Raw genomic sequence first — 17,201 nt, 5'->3', positions numbered from 1 at the left:
TGAGAGAGCAATTAGAAATACTTGTTACATGATAGCAAAATAATTGTCTAGAAGTTGTTTTGTAAGTGCTATTGCTGAGAACAGTGGCTTCCAGAGTATTTATTCGATATGGCCTACTTCTGCTGTTCTTGCTGATCAGAATTTCATGGCCATTTCTGCATTTTAATCAAATGAGTTCAGGTTGTTACAAGGAGGAGGATAGAATATGATGTATACTCAACCACAAAATCCTCAGCACCTGTGAGGTATGTAAGTTATCTTGTTAATATGACTTTTTATTGACTTAATTTGACGTAGATGTATCATTCTAGTGACAAGACAAATATACTTCACTGTGCATGACAGTAAACTGCTTTTCTTTGGGCTGTTACTCTTAACTTTGGTGATAACTCTTAATAGCTGACTACTGAGGTGTCAGTTTGCTTTTACTGAAGTAATATATGATCAGAAAACCTCATGAATATATAGATTTGGGGCTGTCTGATGACAGGGGATGTGTTATTGGATCATATAGTACTTAAAATCTCACTGCCTCGCTTCCTTTTTTTTCCCCACTCTTGAAGAGACTTAAGGAAGTAATAATGTATGTTAATAGTATAGCACATTAATTAAACAAAACAACTAGTGCTAGGTCTAATGGGTTTGGAAGTTTAGGTCTGATAAATGCTGACTTGTTCTTGCACTTTGTTGTATGATTTATCACTAAATTGTACACAAAGTGTGGTTATGTAATCTTGAGTACTTTAGTCTTCAGTTTTCACTTGAAGTTGTCAACTCTTAATGAATTCGTAACACTGTCTTCACTTGTTTAAACATTCACACTTTTAAAAATAATAACGATAGGCTTAAATGCTTTTAAGAACACTTCAAATGCTAGCTGACTGGGAAGTCACTGCTAGAACTGTCATTACTTTGGTTAAATGTGCTGCAATTTAACCTTGAACCTATTATGCTGGGGAAATGGCATGTAAATGCCTCAGTTGAGGGAACAAGAAACCTGAATGAATTAATCTAATTCTGAATTCTCTTTTTTGATTGTTCTGTTTCTGTAAATTTTTTTTTTGGTCTTTCTGAAACTCTCCAAGGTCCTTCCTGAGAGTGTCTGCACTACTGCTTATAAAGGAATAAAATCTTTCAGGGTAATATAGCGCAGGTAACTATTACTTCAGGAAAATGGAGTTAATGAGAAATAATCCAGCTTGATGAAGACTGTCATTTGGCAAATAGACAAGCCTTGCCTTGGCAAGACCTCAATTAATGAGTTAGGCACTAGTAAGAAGCTTTTTATTCTCTAAGAATAGTGTCTTTCATGTTTCACCTTTCAGTAAACAGATCTGGGTTGAGAATACTACACTTGACTGGTTAACTTGGCTTTTGCATGTTTTTATCAAAGCAACTTCTAATGTCCTTTGCATTGCTGAGTAGTTTTCTCAAACTTAAAATTTAGATAATGAGAAACAGGAATCTCTTACTGATAAATTAGAACGGCAGCTTTCATAAAGCATACTCTTTTTTTTTTTCAGTCATTTGTTCTGACTTAGGATCTCTTGTATAAACAGCTTTTGCAGATCTAGTCTCTGGCATCTTGTGAGCAGCTGTAAAAGTAATTAATATGGTATTCTCTGTACATCCTATGTTTTACACTAAATCTTTCAGCCGTTACTTGCCCATTTCACAGCAGTCTTAATGTTAGCAGTTACTTTGAGCTCAAGTAGCAGTAGAATAGACTCTCAAATGCTCAGCTACGGCAATATTAAATGAGTACTGTTAGGACTTTAACTTGCAGGACTAGTTTCCTTCACCGCATGCGTAGATGCAAAGAAGCAGTTTCTCTTTCCTGTAAGAAGAGTAAGGGCTAACTTGTTTGGTTTTAGTTTGGCTAAATGCTGCTTTTCTGTGGCTACCCAGTAACATAACTTGGATAGGAAACCTGAACTTCTGTGTCCTTCTGTGGCTTATGTCATTTGAAAGGAAAAAGAAAACTTAAACTTAACCTTGTTACAAAAAACAGAGCTGTCGCTTCACACAGAGAACAGGGAGTTCCTTGTTCACAGCAGTAGCTTTTGAAGACTTGAACTTGACTATCAGATGACCAAGATAACTTAGTAAGCTGAAGTCCACAAAAAAAAGAAATTGGGAAATTGCCCAGCTTCTATCAATGTGAATGTAAATACAGAGCAGAAAACCTTCGTATACTAATACCATCTTTTGTAGGTCTTAATTCTTATGCATGAATATTAAAAGTAGTACTCTAGCTTTCCATCTGGAAGTTTTCTGTCTTAATGAGAAATCTAAAATTCGCTGCAAACAAAATCTAAGAGCTTAGAGTGGGAGGGTCAACTTTTCCTTCAGACATGAACTCCTGACATAAAGGGTAGCATTTTAAAAGTTTCAAATACAACATTAACACCTGTGGTGGTCTCTCCAGTCCAACAGCTTCCTAAATTTTGTACCCACACATTGCTTTACCACATCTGTCTTCACTGCCTCATATGAGAAAGTTAAAAGAAATTGCCTGAAGTATTGAGGATTTTTGTTTGCTGTAAAAGGGTAAAAGAATAAGACAGATCTGTTCTCTAGGCTCCAGTTTATATCGTAGCTTGATATAGGACACCCCTCATGAGAGACTTAGGCTCTGTTAAGATTACTTTTTTTTTCTCCGTAGAGAGTAGGTTTTCAGCATGACTTGAAGATTCTTCTATAAGGAAACTTTTTGTGGGAGAATCTCTCCACTGATACTTTGTTCTTAACATCAGGAAGCATTGTATCAAAAATGCATGTACCTGGGATAGCTATTTAATAATCTATAGTTTGGATCTATGAGTTCATGTTGAATTTCAAAGATTTGAGATTTTGAGGAGGATTTGGAACATTGAAGGGGAAATGGAGTGAGTACCTGGTGTCTTGCATAATCTAGAGCCCCTGTGTTATTCCTGCGTTCAGATGCAAGTAGCAGGGTGATATGTAATTTCTAGGGTTATACTTGCTGTATCATCCTTTCTCTAGTCACAAGTGTGCAACCCTTAAGTAGTATTAAGCATTAGGGATTTTGTCTCAGCCCAGATAAGAAAGCTCCTAGCAATTCACGTGTTACTGGAACTGGTGGGACTATTGAGCATCCCACCTTTGTTTATGTGCTTGAGAAGTTGGAAGGAGGAACACGCTCTAGGAAACAGGAGTTGGAGAAAGAAGACTGAATAGGTAAGACTTCCTGACCAGGAATTAGATTGTAGTAAATGTGCGGACTGATCCTCTTGGCTTTCATCCAGAAATTCTGTTGCATGTAAGATGATTTCAGCTTAAGATTTGAAGCATTCATCTGTAGTAGCCAGTTGGCTACTTCTGCAGTAGCTGCTTCTTGTACTGCTTAATGGCTAGATTCAGAGCACATGCAGCAAGGGCTTTACAGTGCAGTGACCTGAATGTTCCAGTAATCCAGCCTAGGAAACAGGGAGAGAAATGCGAGTGGAGAATATTTTTCTTACTCTAAATCAGTCACATTGCTCAATTTTAATAGTAAGCTGGATCTTTGTAAAATGCTGAAAAACTAGCATAATTTTGCAGTTAGGAAGTCGTATTTCGGCTTGTTCCTGTTTGAGTAGTTGCGAGCTTGGGGTGCTTCTCTTTTGGCAGAAAAATGACTTTACATGGTTGCTTGTCTCCAAGAAGGCAAGCTTCCTACCTAAAGGAGTATTTGTACTTCAGTTCCCATGTATGTACTCCAGAAAATGATTGCAATTGTTAAACTGTGCCTCTGTTTTTGAAACCAGTAATTGAGTAAGCTGCCATGCAAGTAATGTCACCCCCCTGAGCTTTATTGCAGTGTTAGAACTGACTTGGTGGATCCATCCAACCCCACCCACCCCCCATGGGTAATTAGGTTTTGGACCATATTCAGACTATTGGAAATGCATACTCTTACGTTCAGTGTAAAAATGACACTGGTCTGTTATGAAGAAAAGAATCCTGAAATAGCTTTTCAGATAGGAATCTTCTATCCCTTTATCCATACCTCAGTTACTGTATCACAAAATTGTAAATGAATGGCAGTATAAAATTACTGCTCTGGTGTAATCATCTGTGAGGGGAAAAAGTGTAAGTACTGCAATTTATCGTTGGAAGATAATTTAATACCTTTGCTATAAATAGACTGTGATGTTAATATGAAGGTTATCAATTCATTTCCAAGTCTACTAGGCTATAGTATTCCTTCATTGACCGGTAGTTCAAGATATCAAAGCTGTTTATAATTCTTCTGCTGTACTAGGGTCAGCAGTGCCCAAATGCTTAATAAAAAAGTGACTTTAGCATTCAGAAGAGGTGCCCAAGGCTTGAGCTAACTCATGGCACCTTCACGTGGCATCCCTTGGTACTGCAGTCAGAAACAACTGGAGAAAAAACTGTCCTAGAGTGGTGGACTACAGTTCTTTCACCATTAAATTCTCTGGAAGAATGTACAGTAAGTGCTTGCATGACAGAGTAAACCAACAAGCTCTTAATGGGCTGGCCGTTCTAGGTGACCGTTCTTATACTCCAACGCAGCACATACCTCAGATCTTACACTATAAGAACTGATGGGAAGGAATGGTTCTAGGAGTCTATTCTAAGGAGTATATGGATATGAGTGACTATGCTACTGCTTCCAGGTAGCATTATGATAATATTTTTGAAGTAGAGTATTTTAATATTCATCTAGTATATTCTGTGGGCTTGCTACTTCTTAGTTTGAGAAGCATAAGGATAGTAAGTTTCCATGGGATGAGGGGGAAGAATAATTTAAGCTATCATCTAAGTACTTGATTAAAACAAAATATAATTAAATGTAGATTAATACCATACTTGCCTTCTGTTCCTCATATCTGGTTCCCACCTCCATTGTAAATGACTGTCTCTCTTAACTGGCTTAAGCTTCAGAGGCATCCTGATTTCTTATTCTGTATAAAGGCTTATTAACACTTTTAGACACAAAGAAAATCTATTACCTGTAAAAGAGATAGAAGTAGAATAGTATTGGCTAGACTGTTATCAGTGACTATCATATAATAAGATTTTATTTCCTTTATGTTTTTTATCTTCAACTCTTTTGCCAGATAGAAGTCTTTATTCAGGTGATGCCTTGGTGTGTCGTTTCTTGCTCATTCCCCTTAGCTCCCATTTCCCATCTTCCACTTACATTTAACTCTATGTCAAAATTCTGTTCTTAAGAAGCAAATCCTCTGGGTGAGTCAGGATCAAGTGTCTCTTATCTATTGCAGATGAAATTATTTGTAAATTCACTTTAATGTGTTTTTCTAACACTTCTGTTTGAGTTTACTCTTGTAGAAGTGGATATATGACTTCATATTGATGTACTTTTAGCAAATGAATAGTAATAGAAACTTACTATCCTAAAGCATGGCTATACTCCTTTAGTGCTTTAGATGAACTGTGTATTCAGTTATATCTTTGAGCGGATCAAAAGCTACTGTGCTCACACTGGTTTAATACTAGAATACAGAATATTTTTTTAACTATCATATCCCACGCTTTTTCACAATACTTTAAAAAGTATTTTTCACAAAATCTTCTTAATCCTAAATTCTACTCTTCCATCATATTTAAGTGAGAGAATACTATAAAATCCATGGAACAAGATAGAGTTGGGTTTTGATTTTTTGATTCAGAGAAGGTATTAATGTAGCAGAATGGCAAGAAACGTTAGCCTTCTTATGTAGCTTGCCCTACAAGCAACATTCACTCTAGTGTTGTTAGAGCTCCAGTTATAACTTCCTGTTTGATGTGACTCATACTTGTCCTTCTTAGAAATTTTATTTCCTAACTGTAAATGTAGACCATATCTGGCAGACTTACTAAGAAAAGATGAGGAATTCTAAAGCTAAACTCTACTGCCACTGCAAATCCGAGTTAAATTATGTGCAATCTACAAATAAAGTCTGAAGAGTTGGACAGCTTAGTCTTTGACCCAGCTAATAAACTTCTTTAAGCATTATGTTATAATATTTTTTGCTGGAAGGTTGAACTGAATCTTAACAAATGTTATCTGGTACTGTAAAGTAGATGGTATTGAAGCAGAATTGGTGTGGCAGGCACTGTCTTATTTATTTATAATTGTCTCTTTTTGCACTGGGCTTAGCTTTTTTGTTAGAATGTGAGGAGGGGTTGTATAGGTAAATAATGATGTTGTAAGCACCAAAAAGATAGAGCATTCCTACTTTGTTTTTGTGTCTGCTTAGAATAGCAGAAATGGCTGAAGCTGGAAGGCATCTCCATAGATCATCTTATCCAACCCCCAGGCTTAAAGCAAGGTCAACGAGAGCGAGTTGCTTAGCTTTGTACAATTGGGTTGTGACTCCACAGCCTCACCGAGCAACCTCTTCCCAATGTTTGACTGCTCTGTCAAAGTAAAAGTTTTCTTCTTGTGTTAAATCGGATCACAATTTTTGTGAAAAATAAACCCTCTGCCACAGGGAAGAAAGCTGTTCTATCATCTGATTTCAGGAAGTTTTCAATACTTCAAAGGCAAGAAGTCTTAGAACCTTTTTCTTTTGTCATTCCCCAAATAACATGCATTCAGGTGCTGATGGGCTGTTTTGTTTGTCAATAGGCAAGAACCACCCTGTTTCTTCTATTGGAAGACTTTAAGGCAGAGCAGATTGAAGCAGTTTAAGTTATAGTGCATTCTCACTGTAATTTATAACGTATGCATCAGTAAATTTTCATAGACCAAGATAAAGACTTCTATACACAAAAAGGAAAAATACTGGAGAAAGTTTGCAAGTTAAATTTTGATCAATTTTGAACAGTGGGTGGGGAGGGAGAAGGCTCTAGAAGGTGTCACTGAAGTTGCTTGCATGAAGGCCACTATTGCTTGTAAAGGTGCCTACATGAAGTGTTTGCTAGGAAGAGCACTGTGAATCCCTACCAGGAACTTATTTTTATTGTGCAATAATTTTCCTGTACAGACTACTGCTACTAGCTCTTACCCTAAGGGCAGTGATTGCTGCTTCAAATGTAATGTGAATGTTTAAGAAGAATCTAGAAGAGAGAAACAAGAACAATCAGAAAACATGAAATAAATAATAAATTGGAAGAAAAGCCCAAAGACAAGAGTACTGGGGGCACAAGGGGGAACATAATTATATGTAAAGTGTATATGTAATATGTACTCTCTGGAATAGTTGAGGATGGGATAAAAAGAAATACCTAATGATAAATTCTCATCTTAAGCAGTTGTAGAATGACATCAGGCATGGCTTAAGATGTAGTAGATCATCTCTTGAAGTTCTTAACTCCATAGTTTTGGCCAAAACTGGACTGGTTACTATGGGATGAAGAAAAAAATTCTGTATTTAAGATGCTCCAGTAACTACCTTTTCCATTACATACACACACTAAACTGAAGCTACAAATGCTTTTGAATTAATTGTTACTATTATCCTCTTAAATAAGTCAATAAAGGGCTTATCTGTTGCACCATATATATTAGCTACTTGGTAACCTCCAGAAGTTATTGATTTGCTGCTTTAATTGTCAACAGCATACATGTTGAAATACGCTTAGCTTTCCATGTAAATAACATTTTTTTTTTTGTTCTTGTTCTTCCAGTTTCTATGGAGATTTTGGACCATTAAATCTGGCAATGTTATATAGATACTGCTGCAAACTAAATAAGAAATTAAAGGTAAGCTTTGTTTAAAAACAATATTCCTATATTTTTGTGTTTTGAAATTCAAATAAATGTATAATGCAGTTTGAAAGTGGTTGTTAGGTGCTCATTACCTAGATGTCTACTCCTAAACTTTAAGGTTATTCTTTGTTCTGAACTCTTTTCCCTCTGAAGAATGGAAAAAAAACAATATGCTCTCATTGTTGCTTAGCAGGTGAGGCACTGAAGGATGTGTTCATCTTTTTTTCACAACCTTACAGTTTCAAGACAATAGTAACAAAAATCATTTGGGATATTTTATGGGTTTGGAGCTAATGAAGTGGGTACACTGGTATAAATAACTGAAAAAACAGATTTAAAAAAAACCCAACCAAACAAAAAAACCCACATGCATGAACAAGAACAAAACACGGCCCCTGAAATCACACTATTGAAACTAAATCTTACTCAGCAGAAAAGTTAAAATTTCTAAATCTCATACGATTTAATGTTACTTCTAATAAGTGTTACAGAAATGTGTTTTTACACATGGTTCTTTTTCTGTCGTACTTGTAGAAGTCACTCCCAATCAGTTAATTTGTAGAAGCTTTCTTATTTTCTTGCTTTTGTATAGTGTTTGTTAATGCAAGGCAATTTTCAGTTGCTTTTCACTAAAGAGAGAAAATTTTGGTATCTTCTTTGGATACTACAGTAGCTTTTTCTTTTGATTTCAAAGTGTTAGTCCTTTCTTTATAGAGCTGTCTTAAACTTGTAAATATAACAGGTAATTCTGAAGATCACCAGGGCTGAGTTTTGTTCCTGTTACAAAACCACAAGCCTGATATGGGTTGACCCTGGCTGGAAACTGAACACCCAGCACTTGCTCACTCACTCCCACCCCAACCCCAGTAAGGGACAGAGGAGAGAGCCAGAAGAACAAAAGCAAGAAAAACTTAGGGTCTGAGATAAAGCCAGTTTAAGTGAGGAGAATAAGAAGTGAGGAGAGATGATGGGGGGAACAAAACAAATGGTGCAAAGGCAATCGCTCACCACCTCCCACCAGCAGATCAGTGCTGAGGAAGTCTCTGACCAACAGCTATTTTGGAAAGACAACACCCTGGTTGTATTGGTGAGCTCGATGTTATATGGTGTGGAATATCCCTCTGGTCAGTTTGGGTCAGCTGTCCTGGCTACGGACCCTCCCAGCATCTTGCCCACCCAAGCCTACTTTGCAGAGTGAAAATCAGAAGGGCTTGATGCAGTGCAAGCACTGTTTGGCAGTAGCTACAACCTTGGTGTGTTATCAACACCGCTTTAGTCACAGCACAGCATCAGGCAGGCTGTTATGAAGAAAACCAAATGCCATCCTTCACATGGTACACTGAGCATGTAGCTGTAGATTTAACCTGGTTCCCAAACACCTATGAAAGTGATTTGCAGCATGTCTAGAAAATTTTTCAGCTGCAAGAAATTAAATGGATGTTTAATTCTGAAGTACTAATTAGTATCACCTGTGTGCAAATAGCAAGGAGACCCTTCACTAAATATTACAGATTTAAAATCTTTATATTATAGAATATTAGACCTGTTACTGACAGAAGGGGAAAATGGGACAGCAGTTGTGATAATGTTGGCCACTGTTAAGAGGATTCTTGTTCAAAAATATTATTATGTTTTGGGACTCGTATTTGCTGCACAAATGAAACAATTATGCAAGTTGATCCATGCTATCTGCTGCTTCCAGGGGCATTTTACTTAAAGTCAGGTAGACTTAAGAGGAGGCTCTGTAAATTGGGAGGTTTGCAGAATTGCTATAACCTTTTTGCAAAAAAGTGCTTTTATTGAAAATTTACATTGCTGCTTAATACAGAGTTAGTTACAAATGGGAAAAAAAAACCCCAAACCTCTTGTATTTCTAATTTTTAATGCTTCTGTTCATATTAGGGAAAATATAGGATTTACTGTTTCTGTGTTAACACTTAAGATAATATATTTATAAGCTCTATTACTACCTTGTTTTGCAGTACCACTGTCTCACTCAAACACGTGACCAATGATGCTCGCTCACTAGTAAACTTTTTCACCGTAATCCTACTGTTTGTTATATTTCAGTTATTAAAGATGGTGGGGAATGCTTGCTCTGTGAAGTGGTTACTCCAGAGAAGAACCAATAATAAACCTACCGTTCTAACTACAAGAACAAGATAAATTAGTTTTTTGGTTTTTCTGGATTCAAATTGAGACTATGATCATTCTGGGACCTGAATACAGTCTTGTGTGTCACTGCTGAAGTCTACCTTCATACTTTTGTAGCTGAACTATAATGCCTTCAAACTGAACCCTAGGTACAAAGAGTTTCAGCCAGAAAATAAGAACACAAGTAATAAATACCTAAGGACTTGTGTTTGGTTTTTTTTTTTCATGATTTAGTATTAACAGGAATGTCTCTACAGCCTTTACTCTTGTTATAAGACCATTATCTGCATTCAATGAAGCAACTTGCTCTTGATAAATGGCTTATAATCATAAAGATTGTATATTATAATGGAAAAAATACGCAAGGGAGCCAAATTGAAACTGAATTAGTAACTGACACTTTCAGGGTTGATTTGGCAAATTGTGATGTCATTTTAATGTGACTCATATTTTTTTGAAAGAAGCAAACTCTCGCAGTACTAGGTGAAGAGTACAGATGTAGAAGAGTACAGAACAAGACAGAAATCTCTAGTAAGTCAGGTTCAGTCTCAGCTGGGAGGAGGTGCTGGCTGTTGCTGCTACCTTACCAAATGCTAATTCCAGGTAGGTTAATTTAAACTACTAGTGCATAACAGAGAAGGGTAACCTGATAGTGCAACCACTTGAAAGCAATACCTGGGATCAAACAGCTAAAGCTTGGAATACCACCTGAGGGGTATAGAAACTTGCACATGAATAGACTTGGGTTTGACTGAGTGGCACTACCCCTGAGGTAGGCCACCACCTACTAATGTAAGCTTTGCTTTTCTAATAGTTAAAATAAACACCCAACTCTGTCTTAATTTAGATGCTATCTGTGGTGGGTAAGTAGGCTTGTAAGACCAAATCTCAGTGCTGGAGCACGCATCTGGTGTGTACTGTAGGCCTAGCTACAAAAGATTACTGCTCTGCTTCACTAGTTGAAAACTATGACTTCAGAGATTCTGCCCTTCTGCCCCTCACCTTCTCATGTCTGTGTTTCACAAGTGTCCCGGAGAGGACTCCTGAGGCCTGAACTAGTGTGTGTAAGACAGAAGTTCATGACCTGTGACTTAACTGCCAGCAAAGCTTTGATGCAATGGGCAACTGTAGCAGCAAAAGTATGGTAATTCTCATGTGGCATCAGGGGGACACGTAGGCAACCTGTGATCAGTGGTTCAGAGATGGGGAAGTGCTGATTGGACTAATGACATGGAGAGAATCCTGTTGGGCAACTTGCTGCTTGCATACCCTTGCATTAAGGGTAACCTTTGCCCAAGACCAACAGCAAGAATTGGCTGATTGTAGGAAGTAAAAGGCACTGCAGATTGTCGCGCTCTGGAAATCCAGCCTCTGCTGCAGGATGGTGGCTGTTGCCATACTGCAATACTTTTGGGACCCTGAGGCAATCACAGTGCTTAAGACCAGAGGAGTCCTGTCTCTGATATATACCTGGTTGGGTATGCACTTCATGTACTCTTATGAAAAGAGCCTTTAAAAGAAGGGTGGCACAGAAGAAAAATTATTCACAAAACATGATAGTTTTTGTGTGGAAATGGTGTCTCAAAAGGAATTTAAGGCTTACACTTTTATGATGTTTAAAACTTCTACGAATAGTAACAGGTGAAATGAGGGTATAAAATCTCATTAAAACAAACAAACTCCACAAACTCCCTTTCCAAGCCTTTCAGCTCTATCTATTTCTGTTTTGGGAGAGGAGTTAGAAATGGAGGCAGTTTTCTGCTTTCCGCTCCTCTTTCTTGCAGACAGGTGGGGAAGAAGAAGGATACAAGTTTGAAGTATGCTAATGGCAGACCAACATTTTGAACTAAACTACTGTAACTTTATGTTGACTGGTTTTTTAAAACAGTGAATTGTTCTGAAGAGCTGAAGAATTTATTCAGATATCAATTTGCTGAGAAAGTCCTGGTTATGCTTTGCAAGAAAAGCTTTCTGACCTTGCTGTGTTTGAAATGTTTTGATTGTGGATTGCTATGGAGATGAGCTTGACTAGCTAAGTCAACAGCAAGAAAAAGTGCTTGTCCATGCTGTCTTCCTACTTGTTCTTTGAATTCTGTTTGAGGGAAAAAATGCTTGACTAAGGAACTGTGATTCATTTATTCTGTTTAAATAAATCTGATTCATCAAAACTGCTTTAAAAAACCTGCTGTGTTTTATATGTGTATAGCCTTACACAGTATCAGTAAATTCAGAAGCAAGTGTAATCGGAGGGAGAGTGTTCCTGAGACAAATGACACAAGTATGGAAGATCAAAGGCAAGAGAGGGAAGGTTCTGGCAGGCTTATGAACTATGTGGTTAATATTTCTTGTATGCTAACTGTATTGCTGCTGAATCACAGAGGGGTTTGTTTTGTTTTTTAAACATAAATAAGTTGCTGGGCATACACATGGACCTATAGTAATTGCAAGCATCTCCTTTAGGACAGCTTAGACTTTGAGGCACGCTGCATGTACGTGTGTTAATGTCATCTTCTATGAAAAGTTTGCCAACCTTGTTTTCACTGGTATTTATATATACATATTGTGGATGTATACATGTAACTATATATAAAAATAGTATTTTCATGGGTCAAGGCTTATTAAACACTGCAGTAGTTTCTTGCTTGAACAAGGCAAGTATATTAAACCATATCCATTAAATAAAATACTGTCAAATAATCTGGTAATTTTAAACAGATACCAATAAAGTAATTGCCCACAATGGCATCTTCTAAACCTGTCATAAAGTTCTGTGCAAGTAAATGTCTCTTGAGGTGTTCAGGAATCAAGAACTAATCTATTATTAACAGGGGAAAAAAAAAATGTAATCTCACAGTGAAAACATTGTGTTCTGGAACCTTCTCATCATACAATCAATGAATTAGTGTTACCACCTAAAACAAAACCTGCCACACTTTGCATTTAACATCTCTTTTTAGTTGAAAAGATTGTCCTTGAGTATATTCCTTTGGGATGTATCTTGACAGATACTGTTCTGTTATATTGTTACATTTTGTCTTCTAACAATGTGTGAAAAATACCTTTACTGCTTCATAGTGAGTGTGTTTTGCTTTAGAAAAAATATTATTTGCAACTGTTACTATATTATCTCTAACTATCACTATTCTGTAGACAACCTGTATTGAAAAAAATCCCTTGTTGAAACATTTTGGTTCTTCAGAGTTGCCCAGTATCTGAGGGAACTAAAAACCTAATCCATTCAGAGGGAACTTCGGAGCTGTAAAAACAGCCACCCTAAAGAACTGTCTTTAACGTTTGTTACCACTGAACCTAACCAAAGGAATAGACTTAGATTTTCTGACCGTGTTTAATAAACTATGTATTTTTATATATAGATAGATCACATAGCTTAGTACTGATACTGAAAGTGTATTGATTTGAGAATTTGTGTGTTAATGTTAACAGAAGTGTTGCATTGACACTTCAGCAAACACTTAGTGTAAACTTGATTTTATGTAACACGTGCAAATAAAATCCGTGGTTTGTTTTATAGGCTTCTGAAAAATAAAATCTTGATGCAGTTTTCCTCTGGTTGCTATGCTATAAGCCATTAATTAATGTCAGCTTTCAATTTTGTGTTAACACTTTAGTCAGTATTTAAAAAACATTATAGGAATATGACTTATAAGGACTAAACCCTTACATTTTGAAAATGAAGCAGTGAAAATTATATATTGCTTTTGTTTAAATGTTCTGGGAACTTTTAAAGTGAGCTGTCAGGTTTTGGCCCCTTCAGGTACAAAAGCATCTCAAAATTGGAATGATTTGATATACTCATGTGATCAAAAGCATCCATTCTGTAACATAAAACAAGAAATATGATCTTAGAACTTATGGCTAGCTAGCAAAATGTGCTTTTTGCAGTTTATAATAATATTTCAGGTTAACTGTAAACTGTGGCAAAGAACTTTGATTTAAAATAAGCAGTAGTCAATAAGTTATAATTGAAGTTCTGTCACTGTTGCATAACTACTGTAATCTTATCCCACCTACACATCATGGGTGGAATTGCAGTTAGAGAACACTAAAATTAAAAAATTGAGGAGGGGGAATAAAGAAGGGATCTTAAAATACTGGGATTAATTTTGTCAAGTTTTAATAATAATTGAATGCTTCACTAATTAAATAACTACTTGTGCTTTATATGTTTGCATATACAGAGAGGGAGATGACGCTCTTGGTCTCAAGATATAACCACTCCCAATCAAGAGCAACCAGCTATCTCAGGAATTACAGTCCTATTTAGATCTACTCAGTTTCATTAACTCTCACTCCTTCCACGAAGGAAGTTGTAAGAAGGCCAGAGTGGAATGTACAGTTAGCACTGCAATTAAAGGTGCTATTTCTGTGGGGGGTGGGAGCAAGACGGTCGCTGTGGTCCACAAACTCAGGAGAAAACCTATATATCAGCCATTTGTTTTTTTGCAAAACTTGATGCATGTGGCTAAAGCTGTCCTAAAATTTGCAACAAGATATAAGATGAGAGTTCACATTTATGGATTTGTGGAAGTGAAATATAGTTGGCAGTACTCAAATAAAACACAGTTCTGCAGCAGTTCCTTTTTCTTGCACGCCTAAGCATCATCAGTGCCAAGAGTAGAAAAGTAAATTTAAATTGTCAAATTTGAGTTAAAAAACTGAAATTGGGTAACAGTAGCACTGGTATAAAGACAGTTTATAAAATGTGCAACTCTAGAAAATAGAAATACACTTCAAATATTTAGTAGCAGATTCCAGTATGCCTACTGATGACTTCCTCAAAACTGTAGTAGTACTGTAGAAATCTGTTAGGAAAAACATGAGTAACAGTGTTGCAAAATATAATGAAAGTTATAAGCCAAAAAAGTTATATTTAGCTAAAAAAATTAAGCTAAAAAAAATTATAATGCAAAAAACTGTCCAACTCACAATATTTAAGTTAAGACTTTAAATAGTTTGGCTGCAGCTTTGTCATTATTGTTCTTTTCTTGTGCTTGTTGGTCTTGTTTTCAATGGGAGTTTTGTCCACGGGGTTCTGACAGAGGCTTCTTTTCTTCTTAAAGTAAGAATTGGAAGTGTTAGTAGTTTTGTCTCTGCCCAGCCTTTTTTTCAGGCCTTTCACTAGTGAAATCATTTAATTTTTTATAAATTCTTGCTGTTGAAGCTTTTTAAAGATGTCTGTCACCCCTCTTTTCAGGTAGTATAGATTGAAGAGTGGAGTTTAGCTTCTAAAATACCTGTAAGATCGATTGCTTCAGTTTTTCTCATCTTCTCCACATAATTATGTGCTAAAGAGATTTAACATATAGGAGGATGTTTTAGTTTGAAAACAGCATTGTCTTAAATCAATATTCATAAGCTATTGTTCAAATATTTAAACTTGGGAAAAAAATTCCAGTATTTTATATTGAAAATTTTGGTTTAACTGCATTTTATAGGATATTTTTGTACAGTAAACTAAGAGATCTGCCTTGATACACTGCCTGTTTCCCTGCACTCTTGCCTATAATGTAAGAAGATTGTTCATGGTATCAGTAATTTTTTCACCTTTAATTCTAAGAATTTCAGTAAGAATGTTTTCTGATTTATTTTTCAGTTTTTGGAAAAAAGACTTTTAAAAAATATTTTTAAAGTGTATTCTCCTCTCAGTAAATATGCTGTCTGTTGTGTTTGGTTTTTTTTAACAGTATTTCAGTCTATCAAGAAAGAAGATAGTGTACTATACCAGTTTTGACCAGCAGAAACGAGCAAATGCAGCATTTTTAATAGGTGCATATGCAGTAAGTATTATTTATCACATGGATACTTCTGACCTTCCTTAAGAGACACCTGCTACATGTAAAGATCTCAGGGGATGGAGCTTTAGGGAGGTAGGCAGATTGTCATTTGATTCTTCTCTAAGCGGTTGTTGAAAATTCTGCTGTATGAGTTTTAGAGAAGCCCTGTCTTTGGCACTTAACTCTGTTTACTTTACTACACAGAGAGTGGCTTGGATGGATCAGGTGCATGTATTCCATAGGATACCATTTTCTTGAATGTCAAAATTGCAAAAGACAAACTTACCTCTAAATTTAGCTGTCTTAGGATCAATCACTGCTCATGGCAGTAGTGAGATTCATACTGGGGAGGAGAAAGGCTGTGGGGGAAAAAAAGCTTTCTTAAAGTTAGTAGACCAGAAGCATAGTGATTACTAGATGGATTTCTTGTCTTGGTTAATTTGCATAGCCTACTCAGAGTAATGGAAAAACAAAGATATTTCAGCATTTTAGTATTACAGATAATATGCAATACACAGGGCGTCTTAGTTACACAAGCCTACTTTGTTGTGCTATCACGTAAGTTTTGATAGTCCCAAGCTGACACTTGCACAGCCACTTGTGTGTCTTCATAGCAGTGTAGCTCAAACTTCAATTTCATCTTTCTGCTCTACTGTCCAGAATTGGAGCACAGTTGTAGAAAACTCGAAGTATCTTTGCAATAAAGATGCTGATAAGGTTGGAAATTAGCAAGCTGCTCGTTCTGAGCTGGCATCCACATGGTCAGCTGAGCTCTGCAAGTCTCTGCTAAGTCAGGCATTACACTGTGTGGAAGCTGGGTTATTTCTTTCAGGCCTGAGGTCATGCTGAAAGCAAAGATCAATAAATGCAGATGATAAGACTGAAAGAAATTAGGGTGCAGATTCTTGTAATTGAATAAAATGTTTTACGAGTATGGGGATAGTGTGTAAATGCTCTTGAGAAAGAGCATTTGTAAATTTGAAGATGGAAAAAAAATTGGGGTTAAGTTCAAATTTTAAAAATCTTTTCGCATTGCCAATGTGTGAAAGTTAATTGAGAAGACTTGTTTTATTTATCCTGATGTTAAAATATTAAGTGTAAAATGAAACGTGGAAAACAGTGGATCAGGTTCGAGGAATGGGTTTCCAGTGGTGATTATGCAACTTAGATTGTTCCATTAAACAGCTTCTTAAATAAGTTAAACTGTAATACCCTATAGCTATTAAAATATTTTAGTAAGAGACTCATAAGTTTAAGTGAAAGTTAAGTCTTTAAACTTTATTGGCGGTAGTTTGCCTGTTAGATGTGTTTTCTAAATTTCAGTTTTACAATGGACTTTCAATACATTTGGGCTAATCACGTCCAGTTGCTAAATTATTTTCCTTGCTCTTAAGAATTCTACAAAGATTACTTCTGTCATAAGATTCAGATTAAGAAGAAAAAATATTTAAAGTGTTACAAGAACAGAAGAACATTTAGACTTCTCTGATCTTACAGAGAAGTTTAGGGTTCCTTTGAAGTGGCCAAGACTACAACACAGACTGTTTCACTGATGTGAGAAGCAG

The 17,201-nt window shown here is 36.3% G+C and overlaps 1 protein-coding gene across 5 annotated transcripts in view; it reads left to right on the top strand.

Annotated features, from left to right (window-relative positions):
- The window catches only part of CDC14A (cell division cycle 14A), a 61,211-nt gene that overhangs the window by 3,791 nt on the left and 40,219 nt on the right, over nt 1-17,201 (top strand). For 4 of the 5 annotated variants that reach the window (XM_014939251.1, XM_014939252.1, XM_014939249.1 and 1 more), the window contains exons 3-4: nt 7,606-7,681; nt 15,547-15,639. In XM_014939251.1, the coding sequence (XP_014794737.1) occupies nt 7,640-7,681; nt 15,547-15,639 (135 nt within the window). In that variant the 5' untranslated portion in view covers nt 7,606-7,639. The remainder of the gene's footprint in view (nt 1-7,605; nt 7,682-15,546; nt 15,640-17,201) is intronic. The other variant, XM_014939250.1, reaches the window with a different exon arrangement.

The sequence above is a fragment of the Calidris pugnax genome, unplaced genomic scaffold (assembly GCF_001431845.1).
Source record: "Calidris pugnax isolate Ruff unplaced genomic scaffold, ASM143184v1 scaffold18, whole genome shotgun sequence".
Lineage (NCBI taxonomy): Eukaryota > Metazoa > Chordata > Aves > Charadriiformes > Scolopacidae > Calidris > Calidris pugnax.
This window is presented reverse-complemented; position numbering and strand designations above follow the sequence as displayed.